The 19,796-nt window shown below is 45.0% G+C and overlaps 1 protein-coding gene and 1 long non-coding RNA gene across 3 annotated transcripts in view; one reads left to right on the forward strand and one right to left on the reverse strand.

The window, feature by feature from the left end:
- LOC109621537 (proteoglycan Cow) overlaps positions 1-19,796 on the forward strand; it is a 626,835-nt gene that overhangs the window by 449,340 nt on the left and 157,699 nt on the right. Inside the window, exon 1 of one of the 2 annotated variants that reach the window (XM_062846231.1) lies at positions 15,446-15,675. The exons of the other annotated variant lie outside the window; for it this stretch is intronic. Within the exon in view, the coding sequence (XP_062702215.1) occupies positions 15,588-15,675 (88 nt within the window). The 5' untranslated portion in view covers positions 15,446-15,587. Of the gene's footprint in view, positions 1-15,445; positions 15,676-19,796 lie in introns of those variants that run through there. 2 annotated transcript variants of the gene reach the window in all.
- LOC109404051 (uncharacterized) lies at positions 17,584-19,474 on the reverse strand. Its single transcript, XR_002128582.3, has 4 exons — positions 19,083-19,474; positions 18,945-19,022; positions 18,806-18,874; positions 17,584-18,724 (listed from the first exon to the last, which is right to left on the reverse strand). It is a non-coding gene; the product is annotated as an uncharacterized LOC109404051 (long non-coding RNA).

A 19,796-nucleotide genomic window follows, 5' to 3' on the forward strand; every position in this document is an offset into this window, starting at 1 on the left:
CTATGAAATACGTTTCATTACTAATTTGGGTTGTATTTGGGTTGCAAAAATACGTAAAAATAATTTTGATCAGTTTTGATGTACTAGTTGCTGCACTGTGCCTTGCCGTGGGCTCCCGTGCCTACGTTCTCCACGCCGTTCAGGTGCTGATCGAAGTGCTGCTTCCACCTTTCGATCACCTCACGTCCGTCCGTCAAGAGGCCTCCGTCTGCATCCCTGCATATTTCGGCTCGCGGCACGAAGCCGTTGCGGGATGCGTTGAGCTTCTGATAGAACTTCCGTGTTTCTTGGGAACGGCACAGCAGTTCCATTTCTTCACACTCCGCTTCTTCCTCCCGAAAGAGGCGGGTCTGCTGTTTCCGCTTCTGTTTATAACGTTCCACGTTCTGTCGAGTCCCTTGCTGCAGCATTACCGCCCTCGCTGCATTCTTCACCTCCAAAACCGTTCTGCACTCTTCGTTGAACCATTCATTCCGTCGATTCCGTTCCACGTACCCGATGGTGCTCTCGGCTGCGTCGTTGATGGCTGCTTTCACTGTACTCCAGCAGTCCTCTAGAGGGGCCTCATCGAGCTCGCCCTCGTCTGGCAACGCGGCTTCGAGATTCTGCGCGTATGCTGAGGCGACATCCGATTGCTTCAGTCGCTCTAGATTGTACCGTGGCGGTCGCCGGTACCGTACATTGTTGATGACGGAGAGTTTTGGGCGCAGTTTGACCATCACCAGATAGTGGTCGGAGTCGATGTTGGCGCCACGATAGGTCCTGACGTCGATAATGTCGGAGAAGTGCCGTCCGTCAATCAGAACGTGGTCGATTTGAGATTCCGTCTGCTGTGGTTATCTCCAGGTGTAACGATAAGGGAGGCTGTGTTGGAAACCAGGTGCTACGTATGGCCATATTTTTGGAGACGGCGAAATCAATGAGTCGTAGGCCGTTTTCGTTCGTCTGCTGGTGGGCGCTGAACTTACCAATCGTCGGTCTGAATTCCTCCTCCTGGCCTACCTGAGCATTCAAATCTCCTATGATGATCTTGACGTCGTGGCTTGGGCAGCGACCGTATTCGCGTTCGAGCTGCGCGTAAAATGCGTCCTTGTCATCATCGTACTTCCGGAGTGTGGGCTGTGCTCGTTTATTATGCTGAAGTTGAAGAATCGGACTTTGATCCTTAACCTGCACATTCTTTCGTCGATCGGCCACACAGTTAAAATAAAAATGTAAATTTAAGTTTATTTTCATGCACATATTTGGAGCATGAAAATATACTCAATATTACACCGAGCTTTAAATTTAAATGGCCTTAAACAAAGAACCCGACGTGTAATATTAAAGGTCGTTGAATTTTACATTGAACAGAGCACGCGCTTCGCTTTTGTTGACTTTTATCCCATTTCCGATTGTTCCCTTGGATCTTTCCTTCTCCCGTCAAGTTAAAGCAGCTTAAAAGCAAACACAAACACTCCATATCGTGTCAATGATCATTTCAATTGTTAATTTATTAAACAGAAATTTGTTTTCTTTATACACAAAACAATTCCAATCACTAAATTATCGGAGCTGGTATTTTTTTTTTGGATGCCAGCCGATGCCTTCCGCTGCTGGGGTGATGGACGACGGGGACAACGACGACATCATAATCGGCTAAGTGCGGGGTTGTGCGGGTAACTGCAAATACACAGACTGCTCAGTTCTTTATCACGGGAGTGATCACAGATCACATTTTAAGCCACTTTAATTGGTCTTACCTGCAGCAAAACAGCAAAACCATATAATTATTGGCACAAATACGCAACTTTGATGAGAAACAGAGGAACCGCACTGCTTACCGAGCCTTTGCGCGACGGCCACACTTTTCGACTCAAAAATGAGTTTGTGTTCCTACGCGTTGATTGAATTTTAAAGCCGAATGAATTGAAAAATAAATGCGTATTTGTTTATATTTATTGAGGGTGCTGAAATTTGAATGTTGTTTCATGCTCCAAATGTGTGCATAGAAAAAAGCTTAATTTTAAATGAAATTGCTGATTCAATCCATGTAAATTCACAGGCATCATGATTCACATGTCGTTTAAATTTCAAGACTTTTTGCTGTGCACCAACCGATCACGCGCCTCTGCATATCACCCATCACGATGTAAGCTGTTCCTAGCTCGCGTCTGTTGCCGCAGCTCTGGTAGATGGTACGCTTACCTCTAAACGTTCGCACCATGGATCCTGTCCAACACACCTCCTGCAGCGCTACAATGCCGAACCCGCGGTCCTTCAGTAGATCGGCGAGTATGCGTGTGCTCCCAATGAAGTTGAGAGATCGGCAGTTCCACGTACCGAGTTTCCAATCGCAAGTCCTTTTTGTTCGCTGGGGTCGTTTCCGTTGGTCTCGGTTCGTATTATTCTGTTGCTGATTTTCCGTTACAATGGTTTTTTACGGCTGGCTCGTAGGGCCTGACACCAACCCCCTACTTTCCGGTGGACCATAGTGCACAGTAGGCTGCGGCTTATTTTTCAAAAGTTGTTGAAACCTGGAATTCGTAAGCTCTTTTGGATTCTAATAACACAAAAAGGGAAACCTCTGAGTTTAAGCCAAAAATATTGAGATTTAGAGGTCGCGCAATCGCTTCAAAGTCGAATTTTCGAGTAATAAAAAGGTGTTTTCACTTGAAGTGCCATAACTTTCTCAATTTTCAACCGATTTTCAATCTTTTTTTATGAATTTCTCACAAATTGAATTTCGAATAAACTCGTAGAACATCATTTTTTTCCAAAGTCACGCAAAATATGAGTTTTTGAAGATTTAATTCATTTTTTTCTTCTTTTTACAAAAATTTTTAACTTTAGAGCCTTATAACTTTTTAACCGCTTGACCAATTTTAAATTTTTTAGCTTGCTTTTGTAGATATTTTTGTTGCCTAAGAATGCTGTGAATAAACTGTACCTTAAAAACGTTTCAAAATAGATAAATACCAAAAACCGTTCAGAAACACGTATTTTATTGCAAAAATCAGAATTTTGGCAAAATTTTAATAGTTTTCATGCTTAGTTTCGAGCTCAAAGTGAAAAATTTATACTAAATAATCATTAGGAAGCCTTAAAATTCAGTTTTTGGGGTGTTCCGAATCAAAAAATATTTTCATGTTCGAAATGCGAGAAAAAAATATTGAAAAAAAAATCCTCCAATGTGTTCCATATCCCTAAATATGATGTTGAGTATCTGTTTCGGAGTAAAAAATTGCAAATAATCGTCAAAAACTCCAATTATGCATGAAAAAATCAAGTTTTAAGGCATGTTTTGGCAGTTTTTGGTAAAAAGTATCATAAAAATGACTACTTTGATGAAAAGTTTGTTTGGGACAAAGATAGGCAACAAAAATATCTACAAAAGCGAGCTAAAAAATTCAAAATTGGTCAAACGGTTAAAAAGTTATAAGACTCTAGTGTTAAAATTTTTTGTAAAAAGAAGAAAAAAATGAATTAAATCTTCAAAAACTCATATTTTGCGTGACTTTGGAAAAAAAATGATGTTCTATGAGTTCATTCGAAATTTAATTTGTGAGAAATTCATAAAAAAAGATTGAAAATCGGTTGAAAATTGAGAAAGTTATGGCACTTCAAGTGAAAACACCTTTTTATTACTCGAAAATTCGACTTTGAAGCGATTGCGCGACCTCTAAATCTCAATATTTTTGGCTTAAACTCAGAGGTTTCTCTTTTTGTGTTATTTGAATCCAAAAGAGCTTACGAATTCCAGCTTTCAACAACTTTTGAAAAATAAGCCGCAGCCTAGTGCACAGTTGAGCTTAGAGTCCTTCCCTGGCACTCGAACGGCACACAGCACGAACGAAGTGAATTGATGTTTTGGTAGTGCTTTAATTCTATATCCAACAACGATTGTTCAGACTTGCTTTCCTTTAAAGTATTGATTTTTTACATCGGTTCAAGGTTTTTGTCTGCTACTGACCGATTCTACAATGTGTAACCTTGCCACCGATAAACCATCTCTCTACCTAGTCTTCCAGCAACAAAGAACATTGGGTCAGACTTGTACATATGTAGATTTACAATGAAAATTCCGATTCTGAAAGAAAGCAAAAAAAAAGAAATATAGAACGGGTGACAGCAATATAACAACAGTAAAATATACAAGTCATACAATGGCACGTGTGGCATTTTGCTGTTTGTTCTATTTCTACATCGTGTTCCATACCTCAACCTCCTCACTCAAATACCTCCAGCCTGCTTTCTCGTCTTGCCTAGGTAGAAAGCTTCAATTTCAACTTCGCGAGCACTAGCACGGTGAGCTTCGTCCATTGAAGTGAAACTCCCACGGCACAAATTCCCGGCTTCGTCTAGAGCGTCGGGAGCCTAGAAGGACTCGATTTTATTATATTCCGTTCCCCGGTACGGGCACGGCCCGTGGGGACATCCCGACCTGAAACAATGACATTCCTGCTACAATATTATGAATAAATTTGCATAATTTCCCATCAAATATCGCCAACGGCGGCGGCGGGCCTGAGTGCACCATTCTCGGTCGTCGTCGTCATCGTCATCATCACGGCACCACCGATCGTTGGGTAATTTTGTGCATCCATCCAACCGGGAAACCCCATCAGCAGCCGGCCGCCACTAAGGACACGGCCAAGTTGGAGAACTTAATGAAATGCGAGATCTCCGCACACTATTCTGGCCGCCATTCGCGCGCTCGAATGGAGGTTGATAGAGCGCGCGAACCACACAGTTGCCATCGCATCATCATTAGCAGGGTGTCGGTCGCGTCACCCCTGAGGCTGGAAACCACAAGCCATCGCCACCATCCGACAGACTCTGTCCTGTCGCCATTATGCTCTTACATTTGGGGTCAGACCCCTACGGAGAGTGCGAATCTGGTGCGGTGTCAAGCCAAGTGTGATCGGTTTTCAGTTTTCCTCCCCCGTAGGTCAGGGATTCCGTTGACTGAGGATGTCATCAGAACAGACAAGTAGTAACCGCGAGTAGCACTGCTGAGTCGAGAACGAAAGCGTCACACAGTGGTCCAGATTTGAAAATACCTGGCAAAAATTCCCAAATCATAGTAGTCTGCTAGTTTTAGCCTAAATGAATGTGTTGGAAAATAATTTAGCATTCAATTTCATTTTAACGACATTTTCATTATTTGTCGATTTTTTCGAACAAAATCCGAACAAAATATATGTTTTCCATATAATTTGACTATACACATATCATCATGGCGCTATTGTTTTGGCAGCTCTTGGCAGTTGCATTTTTTCTTAACCGAATCTACATACATAAACGAGCATTTTAACGGAATATCCACGCGGGGAGTAGCGGGGAGCGATTTGTAAGACACTGTAAGACGAAGTGTGAGAATTTCTCGTACTAAGAACATTCAATGACAATTTTGAAGCCAAAAGTTTTATTTTGATCTCTTGCTCCATTGCAGATGTCTGATTTACACAAGAACTCACGAATAAACATTTGAAATCAATTATATTACTTATATTAACACACATTTGTAGTGGTTGAACTTGTTTGTGTTCTTTATCAAAATTTCAGTACTTTTTCCATCAGCAGCTATTCAATGCTGTAATAAGATACAAAACCAATATTTCCACATTTTAAAAGGGCCAGTTAGTGCTTCTGTTATTATGGATGAATGCTCGATATACTGTATCCTATTAAATACATGTTCAAAAATTGAGTTTCTGCCAGCTTTTCTCAAAATGGGACCATTGTGCGTCGCTGCTCCAGCCAATGAATGACGACTGATGGTTCCAGACCGCACCGTTATCATATGTATGTTGCATAGGGGAGAATGAGGCATCTCAACAGTTTTCTTTGGTCTACCTACAATCTGCATAGAAGATGCATTATTTGATTGAAAAAAAAAAGCTTTGCCTATCGTTGTAAAAATGCAACATGACAGTTCGGTGACAAAATTTGTGGCGTTTTAAACTTCAGAGACTATTTATACAAATAAACTATCTTGGCAGGCATGGGAAACACTCATCCAATCACTCCATTTCTTTCACTCACTTCCACACATTCTGTAACTACCTTGCTCTTTCCAAAATCAGAAAGTGACGAAAGCCGAGCAGAAGGAAAGGGAGAAAACCCCGTAAATCGAGGAGTTTAGGGACACCAAACCAAGAAGGCATAGGAGAGTAGGTGCCAAGCGCGTGGAAGGAGACGCGCTCGTCATCAAGACCGAACACTCGAAGTACTCGGACGTCTTGAGGACGATGCAAAGCGACGTCAAGCTCGTGGATCTGAGAGCCGACGTGCGCAGTATTAGACGTACTCGTACGGGTGAAACGATCCTTGAGTACAAGCACGACCAGGAACGCAAGGACACCGCTTACAAATGTCTGGCAGAAGGGGTCCTTGGCAAAGGGGAGAGATGAAGGCTCTTACAGCAAAGGCGTCTATGAAGGTGAAGAACCTAGACGAGATCACTGAAGCGGAAGAACTCGTGAGGGCACTGCGGCAATAGTACGAGGTGCTGGTGGCTTCCGCAGCCGTTCGGCTACGGAATGGGACGCCAGGGACACGGGTACCCTTGGTACAGTTACCAGTGGTAAATTAGCTGTTAAAGTAGGGAAGATCAAGGTGGGCTGGACGATATGCCATCTGACCTTTCCCGAGCCACCGGAGGCCATAAGGCACGAGACTGCACGATTCCTCCAACTTGTATGATTTGTTCCATGAAATCCTTGAACAACAGGCATCCAACGAGTGGTCCAAGGTGCCCGGCGTTCAAGAAAACCACAGTGAACAAATCACAGTACAGATAACGCAGTTGAACCTGAACCACTGTGACGCAACTGCTTTGTCAGGCGGTTTCTGAGTGGGAAACGGATATCGCCATCATGGCGGACCTATACGGAGTACTTGCCAGAAACGGCAATTGGGTCTCGGATGGAAAAATGACGGTGATATGGACGTCATACACAGATCGAAAAAAGAGTGTAATATTCTGTGACATATGATGCACATAATTGGAGCGTGGGATATCGCAGAAGTTTACATGACATATCATGTAAAGTTCATGAAATATCATGTAAACTTCCATTATATGTCATGTAATTCAGCATGACTCTGAGAGTTTACATGACATTTAACACAAATTTACATGATATATCATGTAAACCATCATAACACTAAGTTTACATGACTAAAATGAAGTTTACATGACGTGTAAATCTCATTATTTTTATCTGTGTATAGTTGGTGTCAACTACGTATCAGGCACTATCAGGGCTTCGTGGTCGCCAAAGTAAACGGGGTGTTCTTCTGTAGCTGTTATGGGCCTCCGCGGTGGTCAATCGAGCAGTTCGCGCAGATGCTGGACTGTATGACGACCGTGCTGACAGGGTGAAGGCCTGTCCATGTGCCTGTAATAGTGGGTGACTTTAATGCCAGATCCAATGAATGGGAAAGCCGTTTCCCTAACCAGCGGGATCAGATCCTGCTAGAGACACTGGTCATACTAAATGTCGACATGGCTAATGTCGGTATCAACTGTGCCTTTTGTCGGAACGGTGCGGAGTTGATTATTGACGTTACGTTTTGTAGTCCTGGCCTAACACTAGTTCAAACTGGAGAGTAGACAATAGCTACACCCACAGCGATTACCAGGTGATTCGCTACAGTATCGACTACAACAACAGCAGGTACCGGGTAGAGGAAGAGTTGGTTAGGGCAAGGCCTAGCCCTCGCAGGTGGTAGACATCACACTTCGACGAAGGAGTATTTAGGGAAGCGCTCCGCCGTGAGCGAAACCTGCTTGGTTTAGATGGCGACGAGCTGGTAGCGGTGCTCTTGCGTGCGTACGATGTGACCATACCTAGGCAAGTCCACCCGAGTAATGGGAGACCACCAGCTTACTGGTGGTTATGAGGAAGAGCGAAACGAACGACGGGTAGTGTTCGCCGCTGTAAAAGCAGCGCTGACCAAGATAAATCAAGCAGAAAGGCCTGCTTGGAGGGTCTTTATCAGAGTACCAATACGAATCCGGACCTGGCTCTAAAAGTAGCTGTTACAGAGGCTCCCTAGATGTTCAGGTCTGCTATGCAGAAATCCCTGGGCGTGGGAGTTTTCCCAGATGTTTGGAAGAGGCAGAGCCTGGTAGTGACTCTGGATGTAAGGAACGCGTTCAATGGCGCGAGTTTGCCGGTTATTGCCGATGTGCTCCTGCGTTTGGGGATTCCCGGGTTCCTGTACGAGATTCTCGGAAGTTATTTCCCGCATTGAGTACTACTTTGTTACCAAAGGCTTGAGAACCAGTGGATTGCTCAAGACAGGGTGTTCAAGATTTTGTAGGGATAGGAATAGGTGGATAGTTCTTCTTCTTGTCTTGAGAAATAGAGGTTTTTGCGAGGACAGCTCTGCCCATATTCGCATAGTTGACGTAAGCGCCACTGTAGTTTTCAACACACGTTTTAAATTTTACCAATGAATAATGCAAAGTTGAGGATTTTTTGACATCTTGACAGTGATTAGATCTTATGCTCGATTGAATAAAACTAGCCACAATTAGCTTGTGAATGCAGACATTGTCAATGGTGGTTACGTCAACAATGCGATCATGGACAGCAGCTTACCATTAAATTAAAATTAAAATTGATACCTAGGAATTCTCAGTGTATATAAACTGTTATAAAATCAACACTATAAAAATGCTATAAAAACAAACCCGTGACATTACGTCAACTATTAGTCGAAGCAGTTGTCACTCCTGATTCCCCGAAAGAAGCGAATGAGGAGAAAGGGATGGAATAGGAGAGAGACGGAGGGGTTATGTAAGCACAAGCAGAGAAAAGCGAGGAGAATAGTAAGAACCTTCAAACCGAGCGGACGCATTTTCGAAGGACCGACTGTGTGTGAGACGGAACAGTCGTAATACTTCGTAATACTGGCACCCTTCGGCTCACACGAGAATCGGAAGAGTGCACCCGATACACCGAAGTGTCCCCAGGCAAAAACCAGTAAAGCCACCGTCAAGCTTCCCCGTGTTCAACGGAAACCGTGTGTTGGATACGTTTATTCGGACTCCTCAGAGAAATACGCACTTATGTTTGTGTAGTAATTCTTGAAGCTGCAAAGGCAATTTTATTTCATCAAACAACAATTCAATTAGTAATTATGTTACACAACTTACAAATTGGTCCTTCTGCGTATACCGAATCCAACAAATTATTTTTAGCTAGCGTGCGATTATGATCAACCTAAATTTTAACGATTGCGATTTAACTCAAACATTATCGAAAATAAGAATAAGAATAACTTACAGTTCAACCAGAAATAAGACCGACTGACTGCACACTAAACTATTTGTAGTAGGTGAACTGTAACTACTGTAATAATTTAACTGGGATTTCTAATTCAAGTGATTAATGCCTTTCATTAGCTAAGATTTCAGTATCTAGAACATCCACAATGACACAGCAAATCTGTCGCATTGTTTTCACCATCTGACTTTACAACCAATAATAGTATGTCACCCAACCCTTCTAGACAGTTGCGCCTTATCGATGCTTATCAATAGCTAAGAAATAAAGGGGCAGTCTCCGATCGTTTCTGACTCTGCCGGCAGTGCAGCCAGTGTTGGCAACACCGTGTTTAGAGGGCCTTCTCCGAGCGCGTGCTCTCATCAGCGATACCCTGGTTACCAAGATTGAACTGGAAGGCTGGACCAGGCCGTTTCCATCGGTTACTGCTAGAAGGGTGCACGTGGGCAGACAAAATCAGGCCATTGCAACCTCCTGGACCGGTAGTGTGTTACCCACTAGCTCACCGAGGCTAGGGAAAGGAGACAATTATAGGGTCGTTTACCTTAATTACTCAACACCCACACTCTCACGGTGGTACTCACCTACAACAGGAGCTACACACGCACGTGTGTTGCGCGACACGTGCCCTTTTGTGCAACACAGTGGAACAACCGACAAACAGTGTCGTATCTAGGGGGGCTCAAAAGCTAATCGAACTAATTAATCCATCTCAACCACATTGGGCGAGGCTTGGCGACTCCTTTGCGAGTCCGAAACGAGAGGAAAAACAAAAGCGGCGGAAAAGTCTTATCAGGGCTCAGTGCTTCAATAATTTAGCTCCTAACACCTTAATTTTCAATTTAGCATGCTATTTTATTAGCCAAATCGGCTGTAATGTGACGTCACAACATTGGGGTAGGGTACTTGCGGTTTTAGAGCGGTGGTGGTTGGCGATGCGGTGGTATGGTGGACATCTGGGGGCCGGCGGTGGTACCGGGCGATGCTTCGGGGTCTAGCAGGCTGGCCAGGCTAACTTGGAGCTGCTACGACGCGAACGGTCCAGTTCCACGGGACATAGGGGTGCTGTCACACCGTGAACCGAGCTGGTTGACTCTCCCAGTGCTTGGAGAAGATGCTGGGTACGCTTCTGTACCGGAGGGTCTCCGGAAATGGCTTGATCTTGGCTGCTGAATATTGTTCGGTGTAGGCGGGTCCTGGAGGGGACCGGAAGGAATCGCTTGACTTTCGGTCGCACTGGACAGTCTCCGGAAATAGCTGGGCTAACCTCGGAGCGTATCGCTCGCTGTCCTGGCTGGAGCGATGGAACGAAGCAATGGCGGTTCCAAAATCACAGGCGCTGATAATGGCCAGAAGACAATGGCCGACACTGACGACGGACGACAATGGCCCACGCCAGATGTAGGCGCGTTCCGTATCCAAAATGGCCGGTTTTGTGCACCGGATAGTGGCCGTCGTTCGTGCAGGGCCTTTCCCACAATCTGTCCGTCCTCGGGAAATTAACGTTCCTTCAATCCGTGCGCTTGAACGGGAAAAGGGCTGGGCCGGTTGCGTCCTGCGAAAGATACGGATACCGCTTGCTCCGCCAAGCGATGCAACGAAAAAGAAAAAGGCCCGCGTATAGGACCTACCCCATAATTAATATACGTGTGACGTCACTAGGAATTTTAATTTGTACAATAGGCATGTTTTTAACAATTTTAGTTACCTTTTTCTCTATTATTTATCACAAAGGCTGTTGGTTTTAATCACGTGGTTGTTTTAACATACAATAGATCTAAGAACAAAGAAATGACAAAAACTATTCTTTTACCCTACTAACAACAATGCACCTTTTCATCACTAACCGTATTTGTAGCTTAACAATAACTTTTTGAACACTACGTTTTTGCTGACTAGCACGTTTAAGTTTTTGTTCTGACCACCTAATTGAAGAAATAAGCACTGATTAGAAAATTTTCACCACTAGTCTGTGTTCAACTCACAAAAAATAATAAAAGAGAGTAATCCGACGCGCACTACTACTCCCGATGCGGTTACGGACGGACTAATCAGTTCGGATCGATAGCTGAGATTTTTAATTACGATACGACCGAACACGAAAAAATAGCCGAAATCAGTTGGTTCTAGCTGGTTGGCAACTCTTCCACAATGCGACATCTGTGGGCCAGTGAGAGACGTAAGGCGAGCTTTATGTTTTGCTTGCGCTCAAACCGTTGTAAGTGAGTTCCAGGTATGATACGTGTTGGTGTTGAGATCTTCCTGGTACTCACACTCCATACACACAAAAGTGTCACTCTTGACTGTATGGCTGCGTACCTTGCACGGTGGGTTTGAAGGAGAAGAAATATACCTTGCGGTGGAGCCGGCAAGTAACTATTGGAACCACCGGTTACACTACCTTATCATCCCCCCTCCCTGAATACTTAAAAAACCGTATTCAGTACTATTTCAGTGTCTTTTAGACATTAATTACAACAAAAATCGATATCCGATTTATGTTAAATAGGTGCCTACTTAAGGCCCACCTTGAACATCCATTTACCTTCATCATAAACACGATGAAGAAAAGGTACTCTTATACGGTAACTCAACTATACCAACACTACTGTGTTGAGAACTGTCACATCGTCAACTTTGTTTACACTCTACGCGGGCGAACGACGGTGCATGCGGAGTCTCTTCGATGCGTTTTTCCACGATTTTCGCGAGTTTTCCTGCAATTTTGTCTAAATTTAAGTCTTCCAAGAGCAACTTCTCGGTGCGCAAAGGGTCAGCGATCTATAAAGCCTTTACCGGTCGGATTTTCAATCTATGTTCTAGGGATCAGCTGATGGTGAGAAAATGCTGTTGGAGGAGAAAATTTGGAGCTCTGCCAGGTAAGATTTTGTTATTAGAGTGCTTTTAGTCGACTACAGCCTTGAACTTGTGTTTATATTACTCATTCTAATGATTTTAGGTTCGGGGATCAATCCGAGGAAATTATTTTTAGTATCGTCCGGACGAGTGTATGAATGGTGTGTGTTTCTCAATTAAAACGACCCACCTGAAGAATATCTTATGAATGGTGAATGATTTTTTTAGGCTTCGGGCTTCAAGTCGCAGACGGAGAAAATACCGATAGGCTTCCCCGTGTCGTCTGCCAGCTCATACGAGCTTGTTCCCACTCGAGCCAGAATTGTGCAAGGGACATACAGAGCATCCAGTTTGGCGTTATAAGAATCGGCTGCCGAAGACTGCCGGAAGTTCCGCCTATACACTCTCTCGCCCACTGCGTATACTGGAGCAGATTGTTTTGAACGAAGGTTGTAGGTGTTTATGTTCTTCTCGTGACATTTTTTTAAGTTTTTCTGAACAATGGAATAAACATGCTCGTCGATTTTCCCCTTCCTTTCCAGCCTCCCATCCTCAGTCACTTCCTCCCTTTCCCTGTCCATCCTGTGTTCCTCACCTGTCCCAACGATTTCATGTCCGAAAAGCACTCGATATGGTGAAAAACCGGTTGAGGTATGGGGAGTGTTGTTAAGGCAATGTTCTATTTCGGACACCTTAGTGTCCCAAAGTTTTTGGTTGTCCTTAACATATGACCTGATACACGCGTTAATCGTACGATTTAAACGCTCGACGGGGTTAGCTTGACTATGGTGGCGGGAGTTTTTCCAATGCTGGACCTGATACTTGGTCAGCAGAGCTTTGAACTCTGAGCTCAAGAAAGTAGAAGCGTTGTCTGTGATCAGAAATTCTGGTACTGAGTACCTTCTGAACCAGGATTCTTCCAGAATCTTGGTCACAAGAGGAGCGGATATTCTTTTCACCGGGGTAAGTAAACACCACTTGGAGAAAAGGTCCATGACGACCAAAAGGTGAGTATTTCCATTCTTACTGCGGGGGAGGGATTGAATAAAATCCAAGGCCACTATTTGAAAGGGCTTGTGGGTCAGCCTTTGACGACCCGGCTCTGGAATTTGGGACCGATTGGCTGGCTTATTTTGCCTGCAAATAGAACACTTTCTAACGTACTGTCGAACGTCTTCAAGCATTCTTGGCCAGAAGTATTTCTTTTTTAAAAGCGCTAAGGTCTTTTCAACACCTAGATGCATTTTGTCATCATGCTCCTCCACGAGTTTGCTTTCCCGAAGCGACTCAGGGATACAAGTTTTCCAAGAAAAACGGTAGTCCAAAAGTTCATCCTGGGTTGAAACCAGTTTCTTGAGAACTCCGTGGTCGATTCTAAAATCTTTGTAGGTTTCCGGATCAACCTGAACTTTCTTTTTAAGATCAGCATACCAACCGTGGTCCTCTTCGCAGGCCTCTAGCTCTTCTACGGACCTGGATAAGGCATCGGCAATAATGTTGTCCACCCCTCGACGGTGTAGGACTGTCATTTCATATTTCTGTAGCTCTATGCTCCAACGGCATAGACGCGAGGACGTCCGCCAGGTACTGCGCATAATGTATGTCAATGCTGACGCATCGGTGTAAACGGTGAATTGACTACCTTCAACGTAGCACCGGAATTTTTCCACTGAGTTGAGGACCGCGAGACCCTCTTTCTCGGTTGCACAATAGCGTTGCTGAATCGTGGACAGCTTTTGGGAGAAATACGCAATTGGTTTTTCAATCCCATCGTGCGTTTGCGTTAACACGCCGGCGATCGCTGCATCGCTGGCGTCGCAGTGTATTGAGAAGGGGAGGTTGAAATCAGGGTTTGTTAATATGGGGGCGCTTATAAGAAGCTCCTTAATCTTCCTGAACGACTCTTCTGCCTTATCGTTCCAGCAGACAGTTTTGGGCTTATTTCGGAGCAAATCCGTCAAGGGTTGCGTGTAAGCACTATAGTTGGCCAAAAACCTTCTATAGTAGTTACACATCCCGAGAAACCTACGGAGTGCTCTCAATGAAGTCGGACGTTCATAATTAACTATTGCGGCTACTCGGTCCGGATTTGGCCTCAGACCGGACCGGCCTAGGATGTAACCCAGATAGGTTACTTCTGACACACAGAAGTGTGATTTTTCAATGTTAATTGATAAATTGGCTGCTCTTAGCCTGGTTGCCACTTCTTGAAGTAAGGTCAGGTGTTCCTCAAACGTTTCGCTAATGACGATTATATCGTCCAAGTAGACGAAAACGTTTGGTTCCAGTTCACCTCCACCCAACACTCTATCCATTAGCCGCGACAGAGTCGCTGGACTGTTGACTAGCCCGAAGGGCATCCGGGTGAACTGGAACAATCCCCGTCCCAACACAGAAAACGCCGTATACTTGCGAGATCTAGGATGCAGAGGGACTTGCAGGAAAGCCTTTGAAAGATCTATGGTTGATATGTAATTCGCATGTCCTAGTCTGCTCAAGATACGGTCTGCGTGTGGGAGGGGATAGGAATCCCTGACCGTACGTTCATTTAGTTTTCGTGCATCCAGGCACAGACGCACCGATCCGTCTGATTTATCTACAGGGACCAGACGTAGTGCCCAGTCGCTGTAAGATTTCTCAATTATCTTTGCTTCTAACATTCTGTCCAACTCTTCATTGATTTGCACCTGCTTCTTTGGAGAAGTAGGAAAGGGATTCACTCTGGCGGGCGGAAGCTTTTTGGCTTCCTCCGAGAGCTCAATTCGATGGCTAATCCAATCTGTGGTGTCTAGTATACCGTCTGATGCTACCTTGAACTGGCCTTGAATTTCGTTCAAGCGAGCTATCTGCTCTTCATCTAATTCCAATTTTGATTCAGCATCGGCCGGAGGACTACTTGTCTCCATCGCTTCTGCTGCAACCTCTTCAACCTGCGAAGCACCCACAGTAGGGTGAATTTCAAAAGCTCGCCAAAAGTTGATTCCAAGAAGGATTCTCCTTTTCAGCGAAGGTACTACTAAGGTGTCTACTATCTTCGTGGCCCCGTTAAAGGTAATCGGAAGGTATACTAGTCCCGTGACTCCCAGTGATTCTCCACTCGCGGTTCGGAGAGTCACATCGGACGGAAAAATGGTAAGACCGCATCTTTGTATTAATTTCAGGGCTCCTTTTCCCAATATACTGAGATGAGCACCACTGTCTAACAGTCCTACATGGGGTATCCCAAAAATGGATAGTTTGACGAACGGCCTATCATCGTTCTGTAGATTGATTATGGTTTCATTCACCTGGTAAGTATGCGTGTGGACGTAATCTGAGGGAAACACTCTGTCGAACCCTTGGCTCTGCAGAGCTTCCTCGACATGAACCGGAAGGGTGAGGGACTCTAATTTTGATCCAACTGTCGGCCCTCTGCGACAGTCTTCGAATCGTTTTTTGGGCAATTTGGACATGAAGCTGTCTCCACGTTCGGGTAAGCGCATTTCTGGCATGATTTTTGTCTCGGGCGATCACAGTCACGTGTGTGATGACCCTTCGAGCGACAATTCAAACAGTATTTAGGAGGTGGGTGATTGTACTGGGACGATATAGGAGAGTCCGTTTGTTCTTTCGGTCGCGCCCCGCTATCGGTTTGTTTTCGCGGATGTTTTTCTTCGTGTCTTTCGTCGTCAGACCCGCGAGGTTGCAACGATGAGTTGTGAAACGTACGCGATTTTTGTTTCCCGACGTCTCCCTTGATTTTGGGTTTTTGTTTCGCGCCCGCGGTGATCTCGTTTACTTGAGATGTTTTTCCACGCGTATTGGACGAATCATTCGACGTATTTTGGTATTTAAACCAATAAGTCGCATCTAGGCGCCTTCCGAATTTCTTCAAGTCAGCCAAATTATCGATTTCCGAGGACACCGCATGTCCTTTGTAATCGGCACGCATGTTACGGAACACGATTTCAAATTTCCGGCGTTCGGTCATCGGTTTTGTAAGCGCGTTGAAGATCTTTTGTAGTTCTAAAAAGTAATCGTGAAAAGACTCGCGTTGTCCCTGCTTTCTCGAGATTGCCCGAATTTCAGTGGAATGATCGTGGTCGGGACTCAAGAATTCCTTCTTGAGTTCCTCCTTAAGCTCCTCCCACGAGGTGAAATCCTCGTTATCGAAGCCGGTCATAAACCACGTTTTCGCGGGACCATTAAACAGGTGAATCGCGGACTGAAATAACTCTTTGTTAGACATTTTCTCCGATTTCGCGTAAAATTCTACTTCGCGGAGGAATTTCATTAACGCTAAACCGTTATCTGACCCATCGTATTTAAGTTTCCAGTCTGAGACTGGTCGACGTTTCCCCGATTTGTGAACATTCTTGCTACCGCGCGACGAGTTCCGTGGTTCATCCGAAGACCAACCAGCTTCAGTACTTGAGGATTTCCTCGATTCCGAGCTCGAATGCTGGACCACGTTCTTCGACCGACGCGATGCTTTGCTTAGCACCTTTGTGACGCGAGCTGTTTCTTGCTGGACGGTTCGCGAGTTTGTCCGGATAGTCTTTCCAAAATACTCCGAAGCTTGTTCTCGCACCATCTGCTGAACCCAATTTTGCATTTGGGGATCCTTCATCATCCACTGTTGAAAAAGCAATGGCATGATGTTGGCACCCAAATCAGGTAAATTTTGTTGCTCTTGTTTGTGAATGATTGATTTTAACCGACGTGCACGCGCGTTCGATGCACCCTCTGTTAGGTCTTCATCTTCCTCGCTAGGGGTAGATGTTCTGTTCCGATGCTGATCGGTACCCGACGCGCTTTTATTGCCAATTACGAGTTGCGAAATCGATTGATTTAACTTCTCAATAACGTCACGCTGCCCGAGTGGCGCGTACATTGAAAAGTTATTATTGAACGTACCGCGAATACATGCAATTAAATCATCGATATCCGCGAGATCTTCATCTTTCTCCGTTATTTCCGTTAAACGTTTCGTTCTTTTGAAATAGTGAGCAAGACGCGTCTTGAGACTCTCACGTATTCCTTCAAATTTGTTCCTATGCGCAAGGAACTCCTGAATTTCTTTTATCTTCGAATCTATTTTCTTAATCTCAGTGTCGACCACGAAGTCACACTGAGCAATATCAATTTTTGCATTCGAATCCGATTTGAAATGATCCTTTAATCTCCTCATCAATGCCGCGCGCGTTTCCGTTGTCGTGAATGGAAGCCCTCGAATGAGGAGTTCATATTCCAATTCTTCTCGCTCGAGATGATGCAGTGATAGGTTTAGGTAAAGCAAATCAAATTCCACATCCATCTTTGAAATCTTGATCGAATCAACAGTTCTCAACGAAAGCAGTTTCTTCGTTTGAAGGACGAAGATGAATTTTGAAACAGGACACTGTTTTACTGCCCCTACCGGAGGGGGGGTGGTAATGCAAAAATTCGAATTTTAGTTGGGCGCCAAATTGTTACCCACTAGCTCACCGAGGCTAGGGAAAGGAGACAATTATAGGGTCGTTTACCTTAATTACTCAACACCCACACTCTCACGGTGGTACTCACCTACAACAGGAGCTACACACGCACGTGTGTTGCGCGACACGTGCCCTTTTGTGCAACACAGTGGAACAACCGACAAACAGTGTCGTATCTAGGGGGGCTCAAAAGCTAATCGAACTAATTAATCCATCTCAACCACATTGGGCGAGGCTTGGCGACTCCTTTGCGAGTCCGAAACGAGAGGAAAAACAAAAGCGGCGGAAAAGTCTTATCAGGGCTCAGTGCTTCAATAATTTAGCTCCTAACACCTTAATTTTCAATTTAGCATGCTATTTTATTAGCCAAATCGGCTGTAATGTGACGTCACAACATTGGGGTAGGGTACTTGCGGTTTTAGAGCGGTGGTGGTTGGCGATGCGGTGGTATGGTGGACATCTGGGGGCCGGCGGTGGTACCGGGCGATGCTTCGGGGTCTAGCAGGCTGGCCAGGCTAACTTGGAGCTGCTACGACGCGAACGGTCCAGTTCCACGGGACATAGGGGTGCTGTCACACCGTGAACCGAGCTGGTTGACTCTCCCAGTGCTTGGAGAAGATGCTGGGTACGCTTCTGTACCGGAGGGTCTCCGGAAATGGCTTGATCTTGGCTGCTGAATATTGTTCGGTGTAGGCGGGTCCTGGAGGGGACCGGAAGGAATCGCTTGACTTTCGGTCGCACTGGACAGTCTCCGGAAATAGCTGGGCTAACCTCGGAGCGTATCGCTCGCTGTCCTGGCTGGAGCGATGGAACGAAGCAATGGCGGTTCCAAAATCACAGGCGCTGATAATGGCCAGAAGACAATGGCCGACACTGACGACGGACGACAATGGCCCACGCCAGATGTAGGCGCGTTCCGTATCCAAAATGGCCGGTTTTGTGCACCGGATAGTGGCCGTCGTTCGTGCAGGGCCTTTCCCACAATCTGTCCGTCCTCGGGAAATTAACGTTCCTTCAATCCGTGCGCTTGAACGGGAAAAGGGCTGGGCCGGTTGCGTCCTGCGAAAGATACGGATACCGCTTGCTCCGCCAAGCGATGCAACGAAAAAGAAAAAGGCCCGCGTATAGGACCTACCCCATAATTAATATACGTGTGACGTCACTAGGAATTTTAATTTGTACAATAGGCATGTTTTTAACAATTTTAGTTACCTTTTTCTCTATTATTTATCACAAAGGCTGTTGGTTTTAATCACGTGGTTGTTTTAACATACAATAGATCTAAGAACAAAGAAATGACAAAAACTATTCTTTTACCCTACTAACAACAATGCACCTTTTCATCACTAACCGTATTTGTAGCTTAACAATAACTTTTTGAACACTACGTTTTTGCTGACTAGCACGTTTAAGTTTTTGTTCTGACCACCTAATTGAAGAAATAAGCACTGATTAGAAAATTTTCACCACTAGTCTGTGTTCAACTCACAAAAATTAATAAAAGAGAGTAATCCGACGCGCACTACTACTCCCGATGCGGTTACGGACGGACTAATCAGTTCGGATCGATAGCTGAGATTTTTAATTACGATACGACCGAACACGAAAAAATAGCCGAAATCAGTTGGTTCTAGCTGGTTGGCAACTCTTCCACAATGCGACATCTGTGGGCCAGTGAGAGACGTAAGGCGAGCTTTATGTTTTGCTTGCGCTCAAACCGTTGTAAGTGAGTTCCAGGTATGATACGTGTTGGTGTTGAGATCTTCCTGGTACTCACACTCCATACACACAAAAGTGTCACTCTTGACTGTATGGCTGCGTACCTTGCACGGTGGGTTTGAAGGAGAAGAAATATACCTTGCGGTGGAGCCGGCAAGTAACTATTGGAACCACCGGTTACAAGTGGCACGGAAACTCATCCCTGGACGTCTTAAGACCAGCTGTAAATCTGTAGGGCAGGAAAGCGTCATTTTGGTTTCCGTCGAGTCCCTTGCTGGTGGTTGTGCGTTTCGCCATTACACCTCCACACGCCACGGGCAGAAGTGACCAAAGTTATGGAGGTGAGGGCTTAGCTTGCTAAACCAAACATCCGATGCGTCACGTCACCGTGAGTGAGCAAGTGGAACGTCGGGTAGACCATCCTGCGCAAACCAACCCACCCCAACAACATCGGCACGTGCTGGACCTGGATCGAACGAGAGGA

Source organism: Aedes albopictus, chromosome 1 (assembly GCF_035046485.1).
Source record: "Aedes albopictus strain Foshan chromosome 1, AalbF5, whole genome shotgun sequence".
Lineage (NCBI taxonomy): Eukaryota > Metazoa > Arthropoda > Insecta > Diptera > Culicidae > Aedes > Aedes albopictus.